Raw genomic sequence first — 26,905 nt, 5'->3', positions numbered from 1 at the left:
TGAGAATGACCTTGGAAGACGGAGGGAAGAGATGATGCCCAGGGAAGGATTTGATAAAAGAGGGAGGAGCCCACAACTGAGTAATGGGCAGGGGAAGAAACTTAGAAAGGACCTTTACCTAGGTGGTAAATAGGGACAGTAGGAGATTTGTACTTTCAGACTTGCAGGATTCTGTTAATGTAGCCTGATAATAAAGTACAGTAGAATTAGCTCATCTGGTCATGTTTCCTGTCTGGTTTACTTGGGAGGGATGACACTACCAGAGCTGAAGGCAGGGTCCCATTTTCCTCCCATTCTTCCTTGAAACTCGGTCTTCCTTCTCCTAGTCCAGCCCCTTCCCCACTACACCAACCTGGACCTCCGACAATAGAACGCTCAAGGCCCTCAAGAGAGGAAATATGTCACCTCTCAGATGTTGGATTGTCACTCTGGATGTGATGAACAGGAAAAGTATAAAATGCTTTGAAGACAAAAAGAACAGCAATCCGTTTAATTTGATTGATAGATTGATTGATTGATTGGATTGATTACTTGCCATCAAGTCGTTTTTGACTCCTAGTGACCACAAACCTAGATTTTCTCCATGACAATCTGTCCCCAACCTGGTCCTTCAGGTCTCCCAATGGTGCCCCCATCACAACTGTAACTGATGCCATCCACCTTGCTGCTGGTCCTCCTCTTCTTCTCTTTCCTTCCACCTTTCCCATCATTATGGACTTCTCCAGAGAGCTGGGTCTTCGCATAATGTGTCCAAAGTAGGATAATTTGAGCCTGGTCATTTGTGCCTCGAGGGAGAACTTTGGGTTGATTTGTTCAAGGATCTATCGGTTTGTTTTCTTGGCTGTCCACAGTATTCTCCAACACTAAAGTTCAAAAGCCATCTTTTCCCATCTTGCTTCTTCAAATTTTTCTTCAAAATTCTTCAATTTTTTTTAAACTACTATACATTAATTTGAATTTTAGTTCTGGATCTGACTTTTCCCACTTCTCTTCCATGTAGTGTGGAAGGCCCTCAGCCACAAAACTATTGTCCATGTCTGTCTTAAAGGAATTTTAAGGATAAATTAAAGCTATGATTTGGCTCTCTAGGTGACTCCTGATCTCCATAAGCCCTTCTCAGTCTCACTACGCCATAGTTCCCTTAACCATGGTCTGTGGAATAAGCCTCAGGGGATTGGCTACATTCACACAATGCTGAAGTATAAATAATTTATTAACCCCAGTGGCTGGTTTCACACAATATAGTATGTAGCCTAAGCACATTATGCTTAGTTAGAATAAAGATCTAGCAGCTGCATTGGCACTGCATGTTAACTTTGTGTAGTTAATATTAACCTTGGTTAGGGTCTTTTGTGCTTAACCTGATTTGGAAACCCACATTTGGAGTTAGTTTACCATCAGTGGCCCAGGTGAACCCAGAAAATAGGTTAATCCTATAATTAAACATGTTTACTGACACAGCCAGGTAAATGAGGGCCTCTTGTGTTACAACATCTAATGTTTGTACTCTTAAATAACATTTTGTAATCTTATAGATTGCATCTATGAGATACAGGTAGCACTCACTTAACAACTATTCATTTAGTGACAGTTCTGACATACAAGTGTTGAAAAAAAACGACTTACGACTGGTTCTCACACTTATGACGGTCACAGCATCCCCACGGTCATTTGGCCGCACGGCCAAACCATGGTCATGATTTGGGTGCTTGGCAACCTGTTTGCATTTATGCCCATTGCAGCATCCCATGGTCACATGAACGCCATTTCCAACCTTCCCGGCCAGCTTTTGGCAAGCAAAATCAAGGGGGAGCTGCATGATTTGCTTACCGACCATGCAGTTTGCTTAACACTCATCATGATTCACTTAACAACTGCCGCAAAAAAGGTCATAAAATCAGGTTGGATTTGCTTAATGGCCGCTTCACTTAGCAACCAAAATTCTGGTCTCAACTGTGGTCGTTAAGTGAGGACTACCTGTGTATGTTTGGCATTACAGATACTATATATAAAATAATAAGCATCAGGTGAAAGCAATGGCACTTTCCAAAATCCTTACAGCAAGCCCCTTTATCCTTTACTGGGTTTAAGATTTGCAAGAGAACAAAAAAGGGTTATAAGGAACCCATAAAATTGACTGGCATTTAAACAGATTCTGAGAGCACAGCGGCTGCCTTATAGTTGAGGAGGGGTAAATCAAAAGGGTGATTATAAAATTAATTATCGTGAAATTGGATAAGGCTAAGTGGACTACTAAAGAGGACTAGTTCACACAGAGGGTTTTTACAGCTCCATTTTTCCTCCTCAAAGAAGCAGCCAAGTGCATTTCTTTTTTAAAAATTTGGCATGTGCTTTCTGTGCCAGTGAACAGAAACGTTTTAAATCATAAATACAGCCATCTAGCCTCGATATTTTTAATTATTGTTTTTATTTTAACAGTAAGCAAAATACCAAGATACACTACAATAACAAAATTAAATGAAACAATCCTTAAACTTTAACAGAAATGATAACCCCCCCCCAAAAAAAAACCCCAGACAAGCTAAAAAACACTCTACCTTACAGGTATACACTAAATATATAATTATAGGTAAATACTATGTTTATATATAAATACATAACACCATATATGTAGAACGATCATGTAATACTATACCAGAGGGTTTCTCAATCTCGGCAGCTTTTAAGGTAGGTGGAATTCAACTCCCAGAATTCCCTAACCAGTAGGGATGGACTTCAACTCCCAGAATTCCCTAACCAGTACTGATGGACTTCAACTCCCAGAATTCCACAGCCAGCATGCTGGTTGAGGAATTCTGGGAGTTGAAGTCCACATAACTTGCTGAGAAACAGCTATATCACTGTTTTTCAAAATGTGTTCTGAGGACTTCTGGGGATCCCCCAAGACCCTCTCAGGGGTCCTGGAAATCAGAATTATTCGCAAGCCTATGTTGAAAAATAATACTAAAATCAATCTTGAGAAGCGGTAGCGGCGGCATCGATTTTAATGTTTAAAACGGCAAATACCGATAAATACAACCCATACCGACGAAAGCTCCATCATTTTTCAGGGCGGGAAGGGGCGCCGAGAGAAAAACGGTTAAGAAACCGGATCCGAACTATTCCTGCAGCATCGCACCTCCCTTGGGTGAGCCAACTTTTTAGGGGGGCCTCCCGTTGCGGCTTAGTCGGTGTCCAAGGGTTTCTGGCCAGGTGCAAAGTGCATTCCCCCCCCCAAATAAAGTCAAGAGACAGGGTTCACCCAAACTAGGATTACACAACCCATAATCCATTCACTCACCCCCATGACTGAGATGCCGAGAGACTCCGCAGCCCTCGACGCTGCACCCCCGCGCGGCAGCCAGGGGGCGCTCGGCCTCCGGGCGGGCTGGGCGGCGGCGGCGATGGGGGAGGCGGAGAGCTCGGCCGGGGCGGCGGAGGTGAAGCCCCCCTGCCCGGCCTTGGGCCCGGGGCCTGGTCCGCCCGCGATGGAGCCCGGGTCTCAGGCGTCGTCGGAGGACGCGGCGGCGGCGGCGGCCGCCATCGTTTCGGCCGCGATGGCAGCCACGTCGGCGGCTCCTCCGCCGCCGCCGCCGCCGCCGCTGCTGCCAGTGCCGGTGGTGTGGAGCCCCGAGGTGGAGGTGTGCCTCTTTCACGCCATGCTGGGCCACAAGCCCGTCGGTGAGCGCGGGCGGGGAGCAGGCCGCAGGGCGAGCCTCGGCCTCGCGTAACCGCCGGCCGAGGCGGGGCGCGAGGAGGCGGGCGGGGCCCTGAACGGCAGCGGGGGGTCCGGGCCTTGGTTGCTTGCCAAACCGGCCTACTTTCGCTGGATTGCCGTGATCGCGGCCGTGCCGGGCTGGAGGGAGGAGGATTTCTGCTTTTTCAGGCCTTGGGGTGAAAAGGGGCGTTTGGCCCGAAAAGCATCCTTTTGTTTCCTTTAGGGTAAGTTCCTCAGCGGCCAGCTGAGTGGTGGCAGGTAACAGACCTTGGTTGACCTTAAGGAAGCTGAGCTGGCCCTGGTTATTATTGGATGGGAGACCACCAGGAGATCCCAGGTTCAATGGCCTGGAAGAAGGGAAGGGCAAGCTGTTTCTGTATTCTTCCGGAGAGGTGACTTCACGAGAATGAATTCCTCAGAAACTGAGCTCCACTGGAGAAAGCTTCTCCCTTTGCTTCTTCCATGTACTGAATTGAGAGGAAATTCACTAGTAATTGGAAGTACTGGAGTGTTGGAGCCCTCATTTTATGGAACAGACTGGGAAGGGGAAACCAGGCCTGTTTCCCCAGAAATTCACAGGCCCAAAATAGTGCTAAGATCTTGCAGGCTGGAGCAGATTGTCTTTGTGTTGTTTATATAGTTGCTCTTTATTCCACCAGGAGTGTCTATTGTTCTTTACAAGAGAGTAGGCTTCATCCAAGAAGACCTTGAAATATAAATTATGTGTGTATTATTTTGTTCATCAGTTTTTGCCTCACAGTTTCCTTGATGGTAACAATCCCAGGACAGTTATCTATCTATCTATCTATCTATCTATCTATCTATCTATCTATCTATCTATCTATCTATCAATCAAATTTGTCACCGCCCATCTCCTCCCACCAGAGGGACTCTGGGTGGTTTACAACAAAATACTCAGTAAAACAATAAATATATAAAATACATTATAAAATTACATATTATTAATAATATAAATAAAAATATAGTCCAGGTGGCTGTATCTCATTTGTCTTCACGTGGAAGGGGCACTTCAAGGCACTAGCCAACCCCAGGTATGGCTCCTCTCCTCCCCGCCCCAGGCCAGCTGGCAGAGCCAGGTCTTCAAGTTTCTCCGAAAGGCCAGGAGCGAATTCGTGGAGAAAATCAATATATCTATCTATTAAATTTCTCTGCTGCCCATCTCGTACACAATGACTCTGGGTGGCTTACAAAGAGTAAAAATAATATAAAAACATATAAATACAACATAAATATAAAATAAAATAATATAAAATATAAAATAAAAATACAATATAAATACAATATGTGGTTGCTAGGAGTTGAAAATGACTGAAAATGACTTGATGGCATATAATCATTAATGCTCATCTGAGGTAAATAAATTTAAAAATAAAGTAATTCAGTTTAAAAAATATCTAAATATGCAGCCTGGGAAGAAATATTTCAAAGCATTCAAAGAGACTCCACCTTAATTACCTCACTAAAAATAAGGCACGGAGCATTAAAGATTATGATTTTCTGCCATCAAGCCTTTGTCAACTCTTGGTGACCACATGGATAGATTTTCTCCATGACAATATATGCCCAACCTGGTCCTTCAGGTCTCCCAGTGGTGCACCCATTGCAACTGTAACTGAGTCCATCCCTCTCACTGTTGGTCCTCCTCTTCTCTTTCCTTCCACCTTTCCCAGCATTATGGACTTCTCCAGAGAGCTGGGTCTTCGCATAATGTCCAAAGTAGGATAATTTGAGCCTGGTCATTTGTGCCTCGAGGGAGAACTCTGGGTTGATTTGTTCAATGAACCATTGTTTGTCTTCTTGGCTGTCCACGGTATTCTCAGGAGTCTTCTCCAACACCCAAGTTCAAAAGCATCAATACCCTTCCTATCCTGCTTCTTCAGAGTCCAACCTTTGCTTCCATGGAGTGTCACAGGGAATGCCACGGCTCGCATGATTCTGAGCTTTGTAGGTATGGACACATCACGGCCTTTGAATATCTTTTCCAAGGCCTTCATGGCTGCTCTACCAAGTGTTAGTTGGCGGCGTATCTCTTGATTGCTTCTTCCTTTTCTGTTGATGGCTGATCCTAAAAGGCAGAAGCTCCCCACCACTTCGATAACTTCAGTGCCAATTCTAAGGCTGGTTGTTCTACCTGTTGGTAGTTTGGTGGTCTTTACATTTAATTTATTCCCATTTTTTCACTGTATTCCTTGACTTCCATTACACACATCATTTGCATTTTCAGCCATCAGAATAGTGTCATTAGCATAATGCAGGTTGTTGATCTTCCTTTGTCCAGTTTTAGAATCATCTTCATCTTCATTAAGAAGCAATTTGTAATTAAAAAACTGGTATACTTAATAATAATTCAGTAAAAATCTCTAAATGTCAAGGCAAGCTTTACCTGCCGGGAAGGAGAATTGTGTGCGCATGCAAGCCCAACTCCAGTACTTTTGTCCTCACCATTCCCAACTTTCTCAAGATTAGAGATGCTGGAATTCATTGAATTGTATGTGACTTCTTAATAAAAATCTCATATATTAGTAATCTAGTCCAGAGCTAAGTGGAATGTAGATCAGCTTCATTTGGTAAATCTGGGTGATTTGCAGTAGTTTATTGAAAGTTTTTGACTTCCAGTACTTTAACAGGGACAAGAATAATAGTGAGAGGGGAAGAACATACCTAGCTTTTTTTCTCAGCAGTAGTGTTCCTTATCTGTAGAATCATCTGTTCATATTTTTTAATCTGATCTTTAGGGTTTGAGAGTTACAACAGGATCCAAGACTTGTGCTAATTCACAAATAGATTTGTATTTGTGACAGTGTAAAACAGATCCAGTTATAATTCACAATCCTAGAGGGGAAAAAAAGTTTTTTTCCAAGAATAGCAGTCTCGAAAGTTTGTTTTTGTTTTCCATATTAATTTGACATAAATAGTCTGATCTGGTACTTGACCTAGAGGATAACTGTGCTTTTCACACAATGCTCCTGTATTTGGTAACTTTGTAGATAAGTTCACACAGGCAAAAATGGCTGATTTCCTAACACTCACTTGCCCTACATACTCATTCATCCTTGGTGGGGAGATTATGTCATTTTTGCAAAAGCTTCCCTGCTTAGCTATCCAAAAAATTCTTACTTTTTGAAGGCAAAGGAGCTGTAAATTTTTGGGCAAGGCATCTTGGGAGAGAGCTTCATGTTGCAGTATTTATAAAGTAGCTTGTAGCCTGAACAGGAACACTGTCTGGATTTGAAAGCTAAACATGAGCAACTCTGGGCAATACCTGAATTAGAGACTTCTAGGGAATGCCAGTCATGTAGGCTAGACTGGAAAGTTAAAAAAAACAAACAAACTTCCATTTCACTGCCAAGGAGAATCATGGATGTTTCCATTAAATCAGTGTTTCTCAACCTTGGCATCTTTTAAGATGTGTGGACTTCAGTTCCCAGAATTCCCCATGCTGGGTAGGGAATTCTGGGAGTTGAAGTCCACACATCTTAAAGTTGCCACGGTTGAGAAACACTGCATAAAACCATCAGGAGTTGAGTTTGACAAGACATTTTGGGTTGATTAATTAAACTTTTTTTTTCCTTTCTCACTCTTTCCCCTTCAGGTGTGAATCGACATTTTCATATGATCTGCATCCGAGATAAATTTAGTCAGAATATTGGGAGGCAAATTTCTTCCAAAGTCATCTGGGACCACTTGAGCACCATGTATGACATGCAGGCACTGGTATGTGTTGCCAGATGAAAAACGGAGGTCAGTGCCTCTGCTGAATTACAGCAAAGAGGGCTCGGTATAGCGGGTGGCCTGCCCTGCAACCCGCGTCAGGTGTAGAAATGGCAGTAGTTTGCTGTTTCAGAGGGAAACCATTGCTGTGTGGCCATACTTTCCATTCCCCGGGCTCCATTGTGCATCAGTGCTGCAGTTGAGTGCAGACAAAGTCAAGGGAAAAGATTCCACATGAGCTGTTTTTCAGTCTTTGGAAACTCCTGACTGTGAGGTTAGTACAGTACCAAAGAAATCATGTTGGGTCCAAGCACTCTCTTGGAAATACATGTTAGATTTCAGATATAGGTGTGAGAACCAGTGTAGTTAAGGGGCTGTACCCAGATTCTAGGCCTCCCTTTGGCATGCAGGCAGGCTGGATCACTTGGGGCTAGTCACTCGATTGGGAAATCAAAAAATATCTGTCTGTCCACCCACACTGGACCAGCAGGGTAGATTATGGCCCCTAACCTTCCATAAAAAGACCTTCGTCCTGCAGTGGTATATAAAACATACAATGATATGTTTTCATATTATGCACTAGTTTATCCTTTCATATTGTCCTTGCTGGTTAAATACCCTTCCTGGAAGCCCACTTTATGCCTGCAGAAAGCTCTGCAGTATGTGATGTGATCAGATTATACGCCCTGAAATCGAGAATTGAAAAGGCATCACAGGATCTAAAATTCATCTGAGAAGGCAATGCTGGTTTTGTTCTAGTTGATACCTTCTCTGTGCATTGATGTATATGTAGCATTCACTTAGGGCTTGTATAAGATTTGAGAAAGATACACAAATTGGAATGATTGCAGTTTTATTATATATTTTCATTTTTAAAGGAAATCTTACTTGTTGATCTCCAGGATCATAGGCAGCAATGATACCATGCAGAATAATTAAGTTTTGTACAGCATGATTTAAACATGGCAAAATACAGTGCAGTCATACATAAAAGCAAATACAGGCTTACGATCCTCGACTTACGATCACAATTGGGACCAGAATTTCCATTGTAAGTCATTGCGGTCATAAGTCAAATCACCATGTGACTGGACCCAATTTTAGGACCATTTTACGGCAGTTGTTAAGCAAATCACTGGTTGTTTAGAGAATCACAGGTGGTTACGCAAATCCAGCTTTCCCAATGGGTGTTTTTTGCTGGAAAATGGCAAAAAAGTCGCAGGACATGATCACATGACTGGGGGGTGCTGCAGCCAGTCATAAATGTTAGCCAGTTGCCAAGCACCCAAAATGCGATTATGTAATGGCGGGGTGATGGTGTGAGGTTTTATGATGCTGGGAAGTGCTTTACAGGCCGTAAAGCACCCATTCCAAGGCTGTTATAACTTTGGACCATTGTTAAACGAACCCTGTACGTAATACAGTTTTATAAAGAGAATAAAGCAATATAAATGCAGAGCCAAACATCATCACGTATACGTTTTAAAACCAAGCTGCTGAGACTTAAGTGTGGATCTTACATGCTAAACTAGTTTAGAAGTCTGAAGGAACAAAAGAGAAAAAGGAAGGAAGGAAGGATTTGAAACAAAGCAAGAGCGCTTTCTGGATGTTATGCAATGATTGTAAAATCTTACTGTGGTGCATGTTTATTGAGAAGAATCTAAAGCTTGGCATAATCAGTCTACTTGAATATTTATTATTTTTGTTTTTAAGCATGAATCTGAGATTCTTCCTTTCCCCAACTCAGAAAAAAACTTCATCCTCCCTGAAGAAATTATTCAAGAAGTAAAAGAAGGTGAGACATTTAGATGTATGTATATTTCTTACAAACAAAGATCTTACAGGTAATCCTCGCTTAACAACCATTTGTTTAATCATGGTTCAGACTTACAACAGTGCTGGAAAAAACCAACTTATGACTGGTCGTCACACTTGCAACCATTGCAGTGTCCCCCACAGTCAAGTGATTGCAATTTGGGTGCTTGGCAACCAGTTCACATTTATGACCATTGCAGCATCCTGTGGTCACACGATCACCATTTCCAGCCTTCCTGGCCGGCTTCTGGCAAGCATGATCAATTGGGAACCGCATCATTTGCTTAACAACCAGATGGTTTGCTTATCGCTTGTGGTGATTCGCTTAGCAACTGCCACAAAAAAGTCATAAAATCAGGTCGGATTTGCTTAATGACTGCTTCGCTTAGCAACAAAAATTTTGGTCCCAATTGTGATCGTTAAGTGAGGACTACTTGTATGTATATTTCTTACAAACAAGGATCTCATAGTAAAAGCTTGTGCAGAATTGCAGCCTAAACCATTACACTGGAGGATATATTAATACTGGCACTGCAAGTCCTCAAATGACAAGAATTGAGGATCTCATTGTATTAATTTATCTAAAGTATGTGTGCTATGCTGTACCCAAATTCTAAACAAAAAGGTTGATTTGCTGCTTTCAGATTTGGCTTCTTTCCGATGTATACAGCTTACCTCCTAATAGTTAATACAATATGAGGGAGAATTCCATGTTTACAGAAATAATTAGATCTGGCACTTCCAGCTAATAGGTAGTGCCAGATACGCTAACTCCAAGGTAGCCCATTAAAGCAAATTTCTTCTTTGGCAAAGCTTGCCATTTATTGAAGTGAGAAAGTAAAATGCCTTAGAGCATAAATTAAATCGTGGAAATTAAATCTATGAAAAACAAACAAACAAACAAACAAGAAAGAGTAACCTTAACATAGCTGAGAATATCTTTCCCACTGAAAATTCAAGAAAAAGCAACACTGAGCCGGTTCCCACTCCTCTTTCCAATATTAAAAGTGGTCCCTGGTCATAAAGCCTTGGCCGCCCACGTGGTTAAGGACTAAAATGCTGGCCTCCCAAAGTACAGCCAAGGAAAAGGCAGGAGGCCCCACCTCAGTCATCAAGATGGGAACTAGCTTCGGGTTCAAGGGGAGCAATAACTCTTCCCCTGCATTTCTTCTCAAGCAGCACAGAGTATTCCCAGGAAGTTGGCGAGTTAGAAGGAAATCCTCCCAAAGTTGTCAGCCAACACAGGATATTCCCTGGTGGCACAACCTGAGAGACTGTGGGCAGCCTTCTTTGGCTTTGTGACCTGCCTGAGATGGGCATCCCTGGGCAGGGGGTGAGGGGTGCTACCAGAGAGGACAAGTCCCAAAATTTTGCCCCTCTTTTTTGCACAGGGCTCCTAAGGGGCACAGTGGGTGCTAGAAGGCTACAGAGGTTTAAGGCACCATTTTTGTCTTATAAGACCCTAAATGAATGGGGGGAAATCTGCCTAGTTTCAGGGGGTTTCGTTTTTAAGGGCTGAAACCGATGGCAGCCATCAACTGACGCAAACATTTTTTAAAACGGGGTGCTGGGGGCCCATGGATTGCCCACCTCTGGTTTAGCCCCCATGTAGGAAGAATTGAGTAAGTTTAGACGTGCTACTATCTGAGACAAGAGTTAAGCCTTCCCCAGTCTGAATGCCTTCCAGATGTGTGGACTTCAGTTCCCAGAATTTTTAGCAGCGGCCATGCTGGGGTTAAGGAAGGCTGCTGTATTCTGTCCTGAAAGCGAGAGCACAGCCTACTTCTTTTTGAAGGAAGAGAGGAAATCTCCATCTAGGAGGGTGCTATTCATCCCTGGTGGAAAGGAAGCTATTAGAGTAAATCCAGTGTTTCTTTCAATTCATTTTCTGGGTAGAAAATGTACTGCTGACAACTGTTAAAGTGTGGGAAGAGAAATAGGCGATGTCTTCAGGAGCCATGGAGCCATTTATCCCTTTGCCAAAACTGAAGTGAGATTTAAAACATGATACCATCAGTTTTAGAGATGGAATGGGAGGATGTCCTCTCTTTTGTCCCAAGGAACAAGAGGATTTAGGACAGCACCAGTTGAACTGAAAAAATATACTAATACTTTAATATACGTATTAATTTCTACCATTTTCTGCCCTGAAATTATAGCTCATTCACTGCTTTTTTGCTCTTGGGGCTGTGGATTGCATTTTGTTTTGTTTTTCCCTAGCCCGTGCTTTAAAAAATCTAGTTCTTCATTTTGGATGATTTGAAGGGGTCTTGGTGGCAGAAGGTGCTGGCCGTAAAAAAATCCTTTTAAGTGAGAGGATTGCCACAAACACACTTAGGCAACCTTCTCAAGCTCAACTGAAGTAAGACACTGAATTTGCCTATTTTCCCATTGATCTGCTTCTCATTGTTTGCACAGGTAAAGTGGTGATTGAAGACGACGTGAAGGAAGAAATAAAGGAAGAGATGGAAGCACACACGGCTCCTGAAGAAGGTATTTTAGCATATGAAAGATGTGTCCTCTGTAAGACAGCATTTGCCCTTAGTAGTCCTCTTATGTGCACATGTCTTGCAAAACTTGTTCTAGAAGGTAGACGGTCAGCAAAGGTTGAACGAGATCATCCATTATTAAGAGGCGGGGAACTGCCTATTGCAGTGTTTCTCAACCTTGGCAACTTTAAGATGTGTGGACTTCCACTCCCAGCATTCCCCAGCCAGTATGCTGGCTGGGGAATTCTGGGAGGTGGTCCACATACCGTAAAGTTGCCACAGTTGGCTTATTGAAGAAATGAACGCTCACCATAAAGTTGTTTCCATGAAAAGTGGCCCCCTGGATCTAACTGGCTAAACTCAGTTCACATTTCTCTGTGAAGTAGAAGAGCAACCCACTTTGGGATCTACTGGCAAATTATGCTTATGCTTGAGCAGATGGTTGGGCCATAACGGTTAGACACTGTTACTGGTTTCCATATTTTCCTTTTCAATAAAGATAAATTTAAACCATACAGTGTTTTCCTGACACTGTTTGTTGACGTGAGTGCTTTCAATAATACTCAGCCTGATGAAAAGTTCTGTGTAATCAGTAGATGACTTGGAGACTTTTTCAACAAAAAGTAAAAAAGCCATACCCAGGTTTCTATTCCCCAATCCTCAGCTGGTTATCTGTACAGGCAATATAATTTGCACTTTCTGCTGTATCTCGACAGAAAAGCCATAAGGGCGGAGGGTAAATTTGGTGTGTTTAGTTGCCATGGATCAGAACAGACAACATTGGGTTTATGTTTTATGAACAGGAATCAGCTTAGCATGGCAAGAGAACTCAGCCAGGTCTGCTGAATAAATCACACTTGGCTGGCTACTTCCAAGACATTAAGCCAAAACAAAATGAAGTATATTATGAATTTGCACAGTGTGAAAACAGAATTTGTGTACCTGATCTCTGCAGAAATATATCTCTGCAGAGTTACTAGGTACAAAACTGACCATTTCGCTACATGAAGAATCAGACAAATTGGGGATAGAATTTTTTTTTTAATCCATTCAGTTGGGTCTGATTCTTGGAGACTGCCTGGACAAGTCCCTGCAGTTTCCTTGGCAAGATTTTTCGGAAGTGATTTGTCATTGCCTCCTTCCTAGGGCTAAGAGAGGGGGACTGGCCCAAGGTCACCCATCTGGCTTTGTACCTAAGGCGGGACTAGAACTCACGGTCTCCTGGTTTCCAGCCTGATGCCTTCACTACTGCACCAGACTGGCTCTCTTGGGGATAGGATAGCCATCTTTTAAGCCACATATAGATTATATTACTGTATCTTTCCTTACAAAACCCACAGATGAATATGGACAGAAATGCATATAAACCCACTGCAGTCTCGCTCTTTCTGAGAATGGAGAAGTTGCTCAAATAACAGTCTTACAATTCTGTTTCAGTATATGCTTCTCTGGGAAACCTGGCAAAAGCCACTGAAAAACCAAGTAGTAAAGAGAAGGAAAGAGGCTCTTCCGAGTCTGGATCCAAAGAAGGATCAGATAAGAGAAAGCGGAACCGAGTCACAGAGAAAGTCCTGAATGCAAACAGCAACCCCTCCAGTCCCAGTGCGGCAAAGCGACGCAGGACATAATCAACGGCAGAACAACTTGAGCATGCGCTGAAGTCTGAGCAGAAAAAAGTCATAGGGCCTAGTTAGCATGTGAGTGGTAAACGGGGAGACAGAGTGAGGCAAACTGGCCATCACCCCTCCAAAAGGAGGCAAATGGTACCTTGTCCCCCAAATTTTAGGAGGAGAGGGAGGCAAGCAGCTTTACAGCAAATGCCAAGCAAGTCCAACATTTTTTTTTTTGCCATCAGGTGCAACCTACATGTCACATCCAGATTTGTGGGAACCAAGGAACATCGGTTTTCCTGGTTTAAATTTTTAGAGACTTCTGTGTTTTGGACTGCAGTTGCTCATTTTGGTGACAGCAGCACAATTCTAGCAGACCAGAATCAGAACTTGCCAAAAACAGCTGCGCTTGTACATCATGGGGTTGGTCGGGTGCGTTGCGTGCTAGCAGAATAGAGTTCCCTTTTCCCCCCATACATGCCACAAAATCAGTCCTGGAAGGTTGGAGCAAAATTGGGGAGGAGGAGAAGGCAGGATCCCATTTGGGGAGCAGAAGTCCATCTGCACTGTTTCAAATGTTTTCCTGATGACTGATCAAGAAAATGCAGTGTAAACTGACACAGTAGACTGTCCATCACTGATACTGTATAAATAACATTGCTGCAAGCTTTCCAGTAAAGTCAAGTTAGGCATTGGAATTACTTGCCAGATTGGGACAGTAAAACACACACACACACACACACACACACACAGAGAGAGAGAGAGAGAGAGAGAGAGAATTTGTATACATGTGTGTGGTTTTTTTATTCATTATTTAATTTACTGATTGCTTTTAAACATGTATTTTTTGCAGAAATTCTGAAATAGGGGTTACTTTGCTATTTAAGCTATTTCCAAAGTAGGTAAATGTTTTTGTTTGTACTTTAAAATGTGCTGAGTTTATATGCACAGGTGTTAAAAGTTGAGCCCTCTTGCTATTTCTTGGAATCAGATAGTAAAATTTCCTTCCCTGATTTTGGTGGACTTAGAAAACACCTTTTGTAAGAAAAAACAGTATCAGCAGAGGAGTGGAGACGGTTGCAGTGGCATCCAACGTTCTGTCTGAGCTAACATCTTCTGTTCAATAAAAAAGTTCCAGCCCATCTTTGCTGCCTTATAAAGCGCCATTCGCTAAAGAGACAATCACTTTCATTTTACGGCCTGCGTTAAGTTAGGTTTATTTCACAGAGTTCTAAGAATGTGCCCGTTTTCCCTTTAAATGATCAGCTTTAATTCTTACAAAGAGCCAGTGAGTTTCTCCCCCCTCTAGGCCTCTGTTGATTTCTCATCAATAGAATGCAGGTAATCCTTGACTTAGGATCACAATTGGGACTGGAATTTGCATCATAAATTGTTGCAGTCGTTGAGTCACCACATGACCGGACCCGATTTTACAACCATTTTTACAGTGGTTGTTAAGCAAATCCAGCTTCCCCAATGGGTGTTTTTGCTGGAAAAAAAAATCACAAAATGGGATTACATGACTGCAGGGCACTGCAACTGGTTGTAAGTGTGAGCCGGTTGCCAAGGGCCCGAAGTGCAATCATATGACTGCAGGGGTGGTGGTGCAACATTTTGCAATGCTCAGAAGTGCTTTACAGGCCATAATGCACCCATTCCGAGGCCGTTGTGACTTCAGACAGTCGTTAAACGAACAGTCATAAGTCGACTACCTGTACTGCCAAAGGTGTCTCCGGTTTCCACCGTTTTTGTCAAAATGACAAAAGCAGCATCACAATGCAAGCTCTGCTCCTTTTGTATGTGACGTCACCTGTAAAAAAGGGATGGAGCTTGCATTGTGTTGGTGCAAAGCTGCCTTCATCCTTTCCCCACCCCTTTCCCCTGTAGATGCCACTGAATATAACTATTTATTTATGTAAGTTGCTGTTACCGTTTGGCACATAACATTGAGGCAGATGTCACTGGGGAGCCCCCGATGCTTGGGAAAATCAAACAATTGACCAAGGCCAACAGAAGACAAAGTGGTCCTAACTGAAAGCTTTAGGGAACCATCACACACCCCCTGTGGCAGGGAACCTCCCTTCTCTACGACGTGTGCACAGGCCCCAAGTAGTCTGAAACCTTTTGAACATCAGATATCACAGTATTTTGGTATTCCATGCTGAAATCTTGTGAAACTTTGAACAAAGAATGCCAAGCTGTTGTGAGATTTGGGGCATTTTTATCTGTGAGCTGAGTTCACACACGAGACTAAAAGATGTTTGAGTGAGTGAGTGAGTGGATTTACACTTTGTGCTAAGCTAGGTTTATTTTATGATACAGGTAGTCTCAGTTAACGACCGCAGTTGGGACTGGAATTTGTCGCTAAGCAACACAGTTGTAAAGTGCAAAGTCACATGACTGCACAGCTTAGCTATTGCAGTTCTGGCGCTTCCAGTTGCCGTTGTTAAACAAATCCTACAATGTCATTAAGCTAACACGTCGCCTTTTTGTGACCTGCTGCCTTCCCCATTGACTGCTTGTCAGAAGGTCGCAAATGGCAATCATGTGACCACAGGATGCCAAGATGTTGTAATTGCAAGCTGGTTGCCAAGTGCCCGAATTGTAATCATGTGACCCTGGGTACGCTGTGATGCCTGGAACTTCAAGGACCAGTTGAAAGTACCACTCGTTCAGCGCCATTGTAAGTTCGAACAGTTGCTGAACATGTGGTCGTTAAGTGAGGACTACCTGTATGTTGTTGGGGTCCCAAATCCCATTAAGACAAACTAGATTAAGGGTGTGCATTGGGCCATAAGGTGCAAAATGGATGAATTCTTCCCAGGCACAAATCTTCAGAGCCGCATCTGTGGGCTTCTTGTATGTAGCTCATCGCTTGCCATACCATGTCTTGTCAGTACTAATCACAACTCTAACAACTTTTTCAAGCTCTGCAAAATACACCTGAAACACTTTGTGAAATGCACATTTCTAATGAGTAAGGTTTGTAGTGGAACCAAACCACTTAGATTACTGTGATGTGATTTTGCACTGTGATGGAAGCTTTGAGAGAAGAGAAAAAGTACAGGTAGTCCTCAACTTATGACCATTTGTTTAGCTACCATTCAAAGTACAACAGTGCTGAAAAAAGTGACTTATGATCAGTCCTCAGTTATGGCTGTCACAGCCTCCCTGTGGTCACGTGATCAAAATTCAGGCGCTTGGCAACCAGCTCACACGACGGTTGCAGTGTTCCTGGGTCACATGATTAACATTTGCAACCTTCCCCACCAGCTTCCAACAAGCAAAGTCAATGGGGGGAGCCGGATTCACTTAATGACCATTGTGATTTGCTTAACAACCACAGCAATTTGTTTAACAACCATGGCAAAAAAAGGTAAAATCAGGCATGACTCACTTAACAACTACCTCACTTAGCAATGGAAGTTCCAGTCCCAATTATGGTCATAAGTCAAGGACTACCTTTTATCTACTAAGATTTATGTACTTTTTGATATTGAAGTTGACCATGTTCTTGTAATGTTTTGAAAAAGAGCAAAAGAAACAAGAATATTTAAGCTGATCCTTCAGATGTTTGTCTTATGGACTTCATGTCTACAAAGTATGGTCAAAAAAGTCAAGATGGCAAATGCTAAACATCAGAGCCATAGAATGCTTCAGATTTGAAGGCAAAAAGGTGCATTACAGCATGCTGGAACATCACACAATGCTTGTCTGCAACTCCATAAACCTAATGCAACTTTCCCATGATTGAGTGTCAGCTGATTGGCTGTGCAATCCCAGGAAAACACACAGCTAAGGGTTTGGACACCTTAAAGCAGTGTTCCTCAACTTTGACAACTTTAAGATGTGTGGACTTCCAACTCCCAGAATTCCCCAGCCAGCCATGCTTCAAAGCATCTGTTGCCTTTGGAACCATATTCCCCCTTAGATCTGTATGGCCCAAACCCAGTTGTCCTTCAAGAGAGTCTTAAAGACCTGACTCTTTTGCAAACACTGGGACCAGCATGTTCTGCGAATCTGCCCTGGGAGATTGTACTGCGGGATCGCTGTGCCCTCTCCCTGCTCCAGGCATGGCTGTTTCCATTATTCTTACCTGACTATTATTTGTTTTGACCCCTTGCAAGCCTCCCAGAGTGGTTGACAGATGGATGGCCTTAGAAATGGACTAAATAATTAAATGATACATGAAATCTTGCTGCCTTTGGACCTGAAGAACTGCATGCGCTTGCATCCACAAGGTCAGGGGACCCAAGCAGGGCCAGGTGACATTACGTGTGTCATGGCATCACAAGACAAACCCCGTAACTTACATTTGCACATCCAATGTCGGGAAACAAGTGGAAAGTTTGCACTGAGATGTCACGGGGTGTGTCGTCATTTCTTCATCAATTTACTTAGCCACAGTTACTAAACATTTTTTATTAGCTGTGTTAAATCAACGCACCTAATTTGGTTATAAAATTAGCTGCTTTTCTGAATTTGCCCACTGAACCATGAACTGAACCATGAACTAACTAAAGAAACCAAGTTTGCACAAAATGTTAAAACACAAACGCAGGCAGAGAACTAATGTAAGGTTAACAGTCAACCTTTCTGGATTAATAACAATGCAATTGTTAGAACTTTAACTTTCTTCGTGTAATGAAGCTGGTAATTTTCCAGATTGTGGCTATTCTCCAGTTGCACCAAAGCCCTGTTTGTACATGCACAGCTGCATCATTCCAGGGGGGGGGGGAAACCTTCCCAAAATATCTATACCACCTTTACCAGGATCAGCAAAAAAACACCCAGCAAAATTGGAAGCCTCCTTGGCCTAGTTAAAACAAAAATAGCCGAAAAGCAAGCATTCTCAACCTCATACAAGTAGTTCACTGTGGGAGCAGCCCATCAGAAACTCAGAAAAGTAGCCAATGTTTTGCAAAACAGAACTTTCTTTCATGAGTAAACCCATCAAGTGGAACTTGTAAAGCGTGATTAAATGTATATGGTTACACAAAAAGGCTTGTCATATTTTTGAGACTAGTTTCCTGCGGTAAAATTAAGTATTTGGGGCCATGGGAAACGATACAGATTATCTGGGGTTGCAATCTCCTTCCTACCTAAGTCTATTAAGCGCAACGGCTTTTTTACCCTCTGAAAATGGGTTTTGTCTCCTGTTCCTTTTGTCTCCATGTATGTATGTATATACATTCATTCAATCAATTTCTATAGCCATCCATCTCCACAAGTAACTCTGGGCAGCTTACAACAGTAAAAACCATAAAATAATTAATTACAATTAAAACGGTTACAGTTTATTTATTTAAACAAATACGTTTGTTTATTTATTTAAAATTATAAATTATAATTTATCTTATCATTTACCTAAGTAAATGAGCTTGATGTAATAGATTCACGCCACACACCTAAGGTAAACCGGCCCCGCAGGCAGGGTTGGCGCCACACGCTAGGCTAAAAGGTGACCCGTTCGCTTGCGAGTCAGGATGTCGTGTGAACACAGCATTACGTGTTCGGGGTGGTTCGGCGCAGGGCTAACCAGGAACGACAGCCGTTCTCCACCCCCCGCGCGGGGCCCCTCTCGATCGACGCCTCGAGAGGGAAGAGCAGCGGACCCCACGGGCCGCCCCCGTTCCGAGTGTTCCATTTTGGAACGGAGAGGATTTCCCAACGTTCGGAAGGAACGCCGGTCAACCAATGAGCGCGCAGGACCGACCCGGCCGCCCCCTCCTCGTTTTTCACCCACGTGCTTTTCACTTTGATCTCCTCCCCGGCGTCCTCCTCCTCCTCCTCCTCCTCCTCCTGCGCGTCTCGTTCCTTTCGGTTTCCTTTCTTCACCGCGCTCGAGGGCGGTCCCTGAGCAGCGATGGCGGCGTGGATGAGGCCGGGCAAGGAGGAAGATCAAGCGAGTGAAGGGGAGGAAGAGGAGGCGGAGGAGGGAGAAGCAGGAGAAGAAAGAGGAGGAGGTCGTTGGGAGTACGATTCCACTTGGGAAGAGGAAGAGGAGGAGGAGGAGGAGGAGAAGAAAGGGCGGCGGGAGAAGGAGGAACGGGAACCGGCTTCTCAAGCTGCTAATCTGGGAGAAGCGACAGCCCGAGAAAAGCACAGCTGGCGGCCGCCCAGCCCCAGGTGGGCCTTCGCGAGGCAGGTGAGAGGTTTCCCGGGAACAAAGGGCGACCGCCCCGACTTCACGAGGGCGGTCCTGTGAGCGGAACAGAAGGTCCGTTCTCCTCCGGAGGTCTCGGACATCCGTTCCCATCCACCCTTGGACTGTCAGCGGATGGTGGGATCTGGTGTCCAACCAGGCGAGAGGAAGCTGTAATAGGCAGGACGGGTGTGATCTGCCTCCCCCGGTCCGTCCCCCCACTCACTCTCTTTCGTCCTATTTATCCGTAGCCCTTAATGGAAAAGACTGGGAAGGGAGATAATACTGTCCTCTCAAAAGCTGAGAAATAAGTGCACGTGAAGAAAGTCCAAATTGGGATGCGCCCTCTATTTTGGGCTGGGATAGTTAAATGCAAAAGCGGACCACGGCTGGAGGGCAGCAAAGAGAAGGATGTGTGCTGCCCTCTAGTGGCATCTGGATTTTTGCAGCCTAGATCCAGTGGCCCTATTCATTGGTTCCAGACTTCTGTAATTACCTTTGGATACACTGGCTGGAAACTTGGGGTGTTGACATCCCGCACATCTGGAAGCTTTCCAGGTCAGGGAAGACTGACCTGTCACCTTCCAAATGAGAGGTTTCTTGTATTTGACATTCAACTTGAAAGTACAAGGTCGTACTTTAGAAAGCTTTTTTTTTTAAAAAAAATCCTTGCATCTAGAAAACTAGAAAACTCCCATCTTTTGAGGGAGATGGGTGGTGACAAAATTTGATAAATAAATAAAATAAAATAAAACTAGCATGACTATGAAAGATTCTAATCTTTTGCTCTTAATGCTGGATCAGTTTTCTATGCAAGAGGAGACTCCCCCCCCCCCCCGCCCGGAGGAGTATTCTAGAGGGGTATTGATGGAAAGAAGGATGATCTTAAATTATAGGAAGGTAGAGTGGTAGGAAAAAGTTGCAGTGGTGAGAGGACTTGGACACTTGAACCCACGAGTAGGACAGAGTTGACCTCTCCTTTTCTGGATGTGTTCCAACTGGGGCTAGATAGCCATCTGCCAGAGATGCTTACATCAGATTCTTGCACTGAACAATAGAGTTTGTCTTGCTGTTCCTAACTCTAGGATTTTAGGATTCTGCCATCTAATTTTGCAGGACGGTGAGAAACCCCTGTTGCTGAGCTCAGAAAACCCTGACTTTGTGATTAATTATATTTTTAGTTCATGTATCTATATCGGTGTTTCTCAACCTCAGCAGCTTTAAGATGTGTGGACTTCAGCTCCCAGAATTCCCAGCCAGCTTGGGAGTTGAATTCTGGGAGTTGAAGTCCACACATCTTAAAGCTGCTGAGGTTGAGAAGCACTGATCTATGCGATACTAGCAGTAGCATCCTCCCCGCTTCATTCCCCAGATCCAAGCCATCTTTTGGGGAGAAGTGGCATCAGTAGCTTCCCAGGTGGGCAGCAAAGACAGAACACCTGGGGAAATCATTCGGCCACCTCTTTGCTCTTTCAAGATAAGAACAGGAAGGATTAAACTTCCGGTGTGCTCTCTCAGTGCAATTCCAGTGTATTTTTGTAGCATCTGAACCTCTTAACTTTCTATCTGGAAGTGGTTCTTTGTTGGATGAAATACTTTGCCTTCAGCCTGTTTTTGAAAGCCAGTATTTCATTTGTGTTTCATTTCAATGTCACTCAAATGTTTCTGCGCATCTCCTAGGAGAGAGGGAAAGGGGAAAAAAATAGATGGGATTAATCCAAAATCTAAGGCCTACATACCGACATAGCCTGGTGCTCATGCCATTGAGGACACGGCTTGGAAGATTAAACTCTTTTTTTTCTAACGACAGAGAGGTGATTTACTATTGTAGAGAAGACAAGTTCCAGCAGAGAAATTCAGGACTCTTACCTTTTTTCTGCCATTCCAGCTGGCTAGTAATATTTTTTCCCTTCAGGCTAGAAACTTTTGGGAGTTGTTTTCCTGACAGCCAACTAGTATCAAGAAAAAGGGAGGAAACGTTGAAGGTTCCAGAACTTTTCACAGTGAGACAGAAATAACTCCTTAAAAATTCCGGTTTTCTATCTTGCCTACAAGCCTCCCCCGTTGAGTTTTTTATACCCACAAAGCCTCTGCGCTCAAAATGAAGACAGCACTTCTCACCATTTTTAGGGGTGGTTCAAAACTGTAGTGATAGTCCTAAAAGAGGGTGGTAGTATCATTTAAAAAACAACAACAAAGAACCCCCCTCCAGGTAGGTTTTTATTTTTTTACTTTCTGTTTCAGACCATTTCATCCATTTTCATACCAATTCTAAGATTCAGGAGGAAAATTCATGATCTGTCACTGCAGTTTAGGGACGATGGAAAGTAGACCTTGCAAGAAAAATCTTGCTGGGCCACCAAGGAGAAAGAGAAATGCTGAGATTTAGTTTTGCCGTATGAGTGAGAAGAAGGAACCAAAACACAGGCTTGGTGCACCTTTGTTGAGTCAGAAGCTGTAATCTGAATTGGCAGGCAATGGAGTTGCATTTTCCCACAATAGGGGAATAAAAGTAAATGAAATAAAAGTCAGTGAATCCTGGGTAAAAGGTTTAAAATGCTACTGTGTAAGAACTCAGTTGAGAAAACTACAGGTAGTCCTCGACTTACGACTGTTTGTTTAACAACGGTCCAAAGTTGTGATGGCCTCAGAGTGGGTGCTTTATAGCCTGTAAAGCACTGCCTAGCATCGCAAAACATCGCAGCACCACCACCCCATGGTCACATGATCGCATTTCAGGCACTTGGCAACCGGCTCACATTTACAACCAGTTGCAGCATCCCGCGGTCATGTGATCACATTTTGCAACTTTTTTTACAGCAAAAACGTCCATTGGGGAAGCTGGATTCGCTTAACGACTGCAATGATTCACTTAACAACCACCATAAAAATGGTTGTAAAATCAGGTCCAGTCACGTGGTAACTCGACTTACGACCGCAACAACTTAGGATGGGAATTCTGGTCCCAATTGTGGGTGTAAGTTGAGGACTACCTGTACAGGATCTTCTGCGTTTTTTGCCTCCCTGGGAAGCTGCTTCTCTGCTTATTTTTAAAAAATGTGTTCTTTCTTCAGGAGCAGCGAAGGCCAGTCCTTTCCACAGGAGGAGTTAAAAAATGGAAGGTAGGAAAAGTTTCTTTGGGGAACAGGAGAGGCATGGCTCTTTATCAGTCCTGTTGGCTATTGGAAGGGTGCTTCGGATATATAGAAACCAAGGGCGACCTAAACCAGAAAGAACCCATTTTTCATTGGAATATTTGCAGGCTTAACCAACAAATGACCTCTTTTAAAGCTCGGGATGAATAATGGATGAAATGAACTATATGATGAATATTCAGTCTGATGACATATATGCAGGCCTCTTGAGTGCCCAGTGCATGGAAACACAACAGTGTGGCAGGGTGGACTAAAACGATGATGTGCCAAAGACCAGGAGAAAGTCAAAGTATGAGTGGTGGAGAAAAGTACTAAGAGTTAGGACATGACCTTCTACTATCAAAACTGTCCCCAAACAGTTAAGAGTCCTCCCTGAATTGCTCTCTAAATTGAAACAATATTCCCTGGCAAGATTGATGAAAAACAGCTGGCCAGAGTCTAATGCTTTTGGGAGACAATATATATGTGTGTGTCATTAGGCTGAACATTCATCATATAGTTCATTAAGTCCATTATCCATCATGAGTACTAAAAGAAGTCATTCGTTGGTCATGCCTGCAAAGAGGTTATATTCCAATCAAACACGGAGTCTTTCCGGGTAAGTTCGCCCTTGATTGTGAATATCCAAAGTACCCTTCCCACAACCAAGCGTATAAGGGCGTACAGTAAATGTAGAGTGTAAGAACTTCTACAGTTCTCTAGTTCTTTTCTAGCTCTTTGCCTGCTGCTTCTCTTGCTGTCTTTTCCATGTTGAAAAGTCTACCTGGAATCAAGATGGCCTTTGATAACAGCTGATTATTAAGTTAGATTACCTTTCTGCTGGTATTTGTTGGGAAATTGTGTGGATCAGCAACGGAACCAATTAGTCATGCTAGACCTGAAAAATGTATTAAAAGGACAACGGTATGCAAGCTTTCATTCAACACACCTACGCAGTTGTCGCATGTGGTGATTGTCCACCCACCCCCACCGCCGAGAGACAAAGATCCTGAGAAGGGAGGAAACACGTACCGCTGTTTCTTCTTCCCAAGGCTAGGCCTTTGGAAGGTTGCTTAAGGATTGTGAAAATAAGGTATACCGGTTGTTGGAAGCATTATAAAGACATTGGGCATGCTGAAAAGAATACTCCAACTTCTCGAGGATGATTACATGTGAATGGCACTAAGGAACAAGCCCACTTTCCTCTCTTGGGGGGCTTGTAACCAGTGGCTTCCACAGCAAATGGTGATAAACTCAAAATGATGGTACGTGCATGCTGACAGCGTAAGAAATGCCCCTCTTAGCATCTGATGCAGTGACGTAAGTTGCATTATTTATTAGTTTATTTTAACTTACATAACTTTTTGTAAGTTAAAATAAACTATCTATCTTTCTATCTATCTATCTATCTATCTACACCTAATCTATTATGGATGAACCAGTTTTGTGTAGTGGTGAAGGCATCAGGCTAGAGACTGGGAGACCGTGAGTTCTAGTCCCGCCTTAGGCACAAAGGCAGCTGGGTGACCTTGGGCCAGTCCCTCTCTCTCCGCCCTAAGAAGGAGGCAACGGCAAACCACTTTCGAAAAACCTTGCCAAGGAAACTTCAGGGACTAATCCAAGCAGTTGCCAGAAGTCAAAGACTGACCTGAAGGCACCCCACTAAAAAAATCCTGTTATGTACTCACTGCAGTTTATAGCAACAGTCAACAATAAAAAGGTCTGCAGTGTATAATCAGTAGTTAAAATCATAAAAAAGAGACTGAGCGATCATTGGTAAAATAAGATAATACAACTGCCATCTTGACTTTTTTGACAAGCCTGCCACCCATGGATATCACTGGCAAGGACAGATATACACACGTATAATGGGCTGTACCTGCCAATTGTTGCTGGCTGGGGACTTCTGGGAATTGAAGTCCACACGTCTTAAAGTTGCCAAGGTTGAGAAACCCTGCTCTTTGTGCACTATTCCTGACAATGCCCATTCTTCTACCAACCCCAGAAAACCCCCTTCAGCCTGCAAATTCATTATAATTATCGAGAGTTAAGTAAGAATTGTAAAATTGCTTGCTATTGCTGTATATGATTCAGGGATGTCCACCAGTAGAACTGGGCTCTTTTTTGATGCTTCCATATCCTAAAAAAGTTTTTTTTTTAATGCAGTTTTATGGACTGATAAAATCCATGAAGCTGTTATGCGTGCCATGTTCAGTGTCATCCCTCCACCCAGGCTGGTCTGGAAATCTGGCATTGCTCAGATGTTTTGGGATCGAGCTGCCTAGTCATGTGGCGTAGCCAGTCTCACTGATGTGAGCGTGCAGAAGTGCGGGTGGGTGTTCATGCACACCTGATGAAGAGACTCAAGAGTCTGGTTTACCACTGAAGTGAAGTCTAAACAGGCTGGCCAGCATTTGGGGTAATTGCTTGCCCAGCAATTCCAAAGGGTGCCACCTGATTGGTAGGTTAGCCTTAGGGGTCAAGTCACATTCTACACAGAAGTTATTTATTGGCAGATTTAAATGTTCCTCAGTCCCAGTGATTCTGGGCATCTTACAAAAATGTAATTGGGTAACTCACCCCCCCAAAAAAAAATTATAAAAGAGGTCAGTTTCCTAAATGATCTGAGATACAAGATAGATTTTGAGCATCCTCCTAAGCTGGAATAAAGAGAGGCTGTCTCAACTCCGCAGCTGCTTTGGGAATAAAATTAGAAGGAAAATTGTATTTTCGCCATACTCAACTTCTAGAGGAAAGTTGAGATCAAAGGAAAATAAAACAAAATCATACTTTCCTTTTACAGTTGTTTGGAGGAGGGCTTATGTAAGATTGGGACTTTAAAAAATAAAGCTCTTTTATTTATTTATTTTTTAATTAGAGCATAAATAGGCGTAACTGGGACGCAGCCAGAGATCTGCAGAAATATAGGCGGCATTACCCGGTAAGATTTCCTGAGCATCATGGCCACATTGATTGAGTTTCTGCCTGGAGGGATGTAACAGAAATTGGGGTTCCAAATGCCAGTTTTGTTGTTGTTTTTAACTGTTTTTTTCCCTTGCTTATTGATTATACACCACCCTGAGTTGCAGTTATACAAGTTGGGTGGCCGTATACATTTTTTAAAAAAAAAAATAAGACTGTGTTTGTTTTTTCCCCAAGCACAACTTGAGTGTCACAATAGAGAAGGTCCTTTCATTGGGACCAGTGAAGCTACTTGGGGTTCATAAGAAGGAATAAGTTGTTGAGAATGGGACAGAAAAGATTTATGGCTGCAAGTGGTCCTTCCGATCTCCTGATACTGGGTTTAATTGTTAATGGATCAATAATACCCCTACAGGTAGTCCTCACTTAATGACCGTTCATTTAACAACAATCCGAAGTTACAGCAGCCTCAGAAAAAGTACTTTACGACCTGTACTCACACTTAAAGGACCGTTGCAAACTCTCACCACCTCCACGGTCATGTGATTGCAATTCAGGCACTTGGCAGCCGGCTCGCATTTACGACCAGCTGCAGCATCTTGCAGGCACATGATCGTGATTTGCGACCCTTTCTGTCGGTTTCTGGCAAAAAAAAGTCTATTGGGGTAGCTGGATTCATTTAGCGACCACTATGATTCACTTAATGACCATCGTAAAAATGTTTGTAAAATCGGGTCCAATCACGTTGGCTCACTTAACTGCACCGCTTAGCCAATTTTCCAGTCCCTATTGTGGTCGTTAAGCGAGGGCTATCTGTATTTGCTTATCGTCTCTCCTCCTCTCTCTCTGTCTTCCAGGGTTTGGAAGAAACTGAGCTCAGTGAGGAAGAAATGTGGAATCTGAGCTTCTACAAAAATGAGATTAATTTTTTGCCCAGGGGTAAGGTTTTTGAAACTGCTTGGCTTTCTGAGGGAAACAGTGAGGACCATGACTGGTTTTCCCTGCTGGTCCTTGACATGGCAATAATTTGCACTTAGTTAAAGTCCGTCCGTCCTTCCCTGCCTGCCTGCCTCCTTCCTTCCTTCCTTCCTTCCTTCCTTCCTTCCTTCCTTCCTTCCTTCCTTCCTTCCTTCCTTCCTTCCTTCCTTCCTTCCTTCCTTCCTTCCTCCGCTTATGTCTCTTCCCTTCCCTTCTTCCTTCCTTCCTTCCTTCTTTCCCTTCTCTCTCTCCTTCCTTCCTTCCTTCCTTCCTCTGCTTCTGTCTCTTCCCTTCCCTTCTTCCTTCCTTTCTTCCTTCCTCTGCTTCTGTCTCCTTCCTTCCTTCCCTTCTGTCTCCTTCCT

General features: G+C 43.4%; 2 protein-coding genes across 2 annotated transcripts in view; both read left to right on the top strand.

Moving 5' to 3' along the window:
* Positions 1–3,380: 3,380 nt before the first annotated feature.
* MRGBP (MRG domain binding protein) lies at positions 3,381–14,506 on the top strand. The gene is made up of 5 exons (XM_063296958.1): positions 3,381–3,681; positions 7,332–7,453; positions 9,164–9,245; positions 11,684–11,758; positions 13,192–14,506. The coding sequence occupies exons 1-5, from the start codon at positions 3,405–3,407 to the stop codon at positions 13,380–13,382; spliced, it is 747 nt and encodes a 248-aa protein (XP_063153028.1). The 5' UTR covers positions 3,381–3,404; the 3' UTR covers positions 13,383–14,506.
* Positions 14,507–19,215: 4,709 nt separating this feature from the next.
* The window catches only part of OGFR (opioid growth factor receptor), a 16,144-nt gene continuing 8,454 nt past the window's right edge, over positions 19,216–26,905 (top strand). The window contains exons 1-3 of the mRNA XM_063296957.1: positions 19,216–19,512; positions 25,522–25,584; positions 26,423–26,504. Of these exons, the coding sequence (XP_063153027.1) occupies positions 19,231–19,512; positions 25,522–25,584; positions 26,423–26,504 (427 nt within the window). The 5' untranslated portion in view covers positions 19,216–19,230. The remainder of the gene's footprint in view (positions 19,513–25,521; positions 25,585–26,422; positions 26,505–26,905) is intronic.

This window comes from Candoia aspera, chromosome 3 (genome assembly GCF_035149785.1).
Source record: "Candoia aspera isolate rCanAsp1 chromosome 3, rCanAsp1.hap2, whole genome shotgun sequence".
Taxonomy (NCBI): Eukaryota; Metazoa; Chordata; class Lepidosauria; order Squamata; family Boidae; genus Candoia; species Candoia aspera.
Note: the sequence above shows the minus strand (reverse complement) of the source record. Positions and strands in the feature narration are given on the sequence as shown.

Coding starts and splice junctions, on each gene's coding strand:
- MRGBP (XM_063296958.1), top strand. CDS start 3,405: ATGGGGGAGGCGGAGAGCTCGGCCGGGGCGGCGGAGGTGAAGCCCCCC. Junction 7,454..9,163: donor TGTATGACATGCAGGCACTG/GTATGTGTTGCC, acceptor TTTGTTTTTAAG/CATGAATCTGAGATTCTTCC. Junction 9,246..11,683: donor TATTCAAGAAGTAAAAGAAG/GTGAGACATTTA, acceptor TTGTTTGCACAG/GTAAAGTGGTGATTGAAGAC.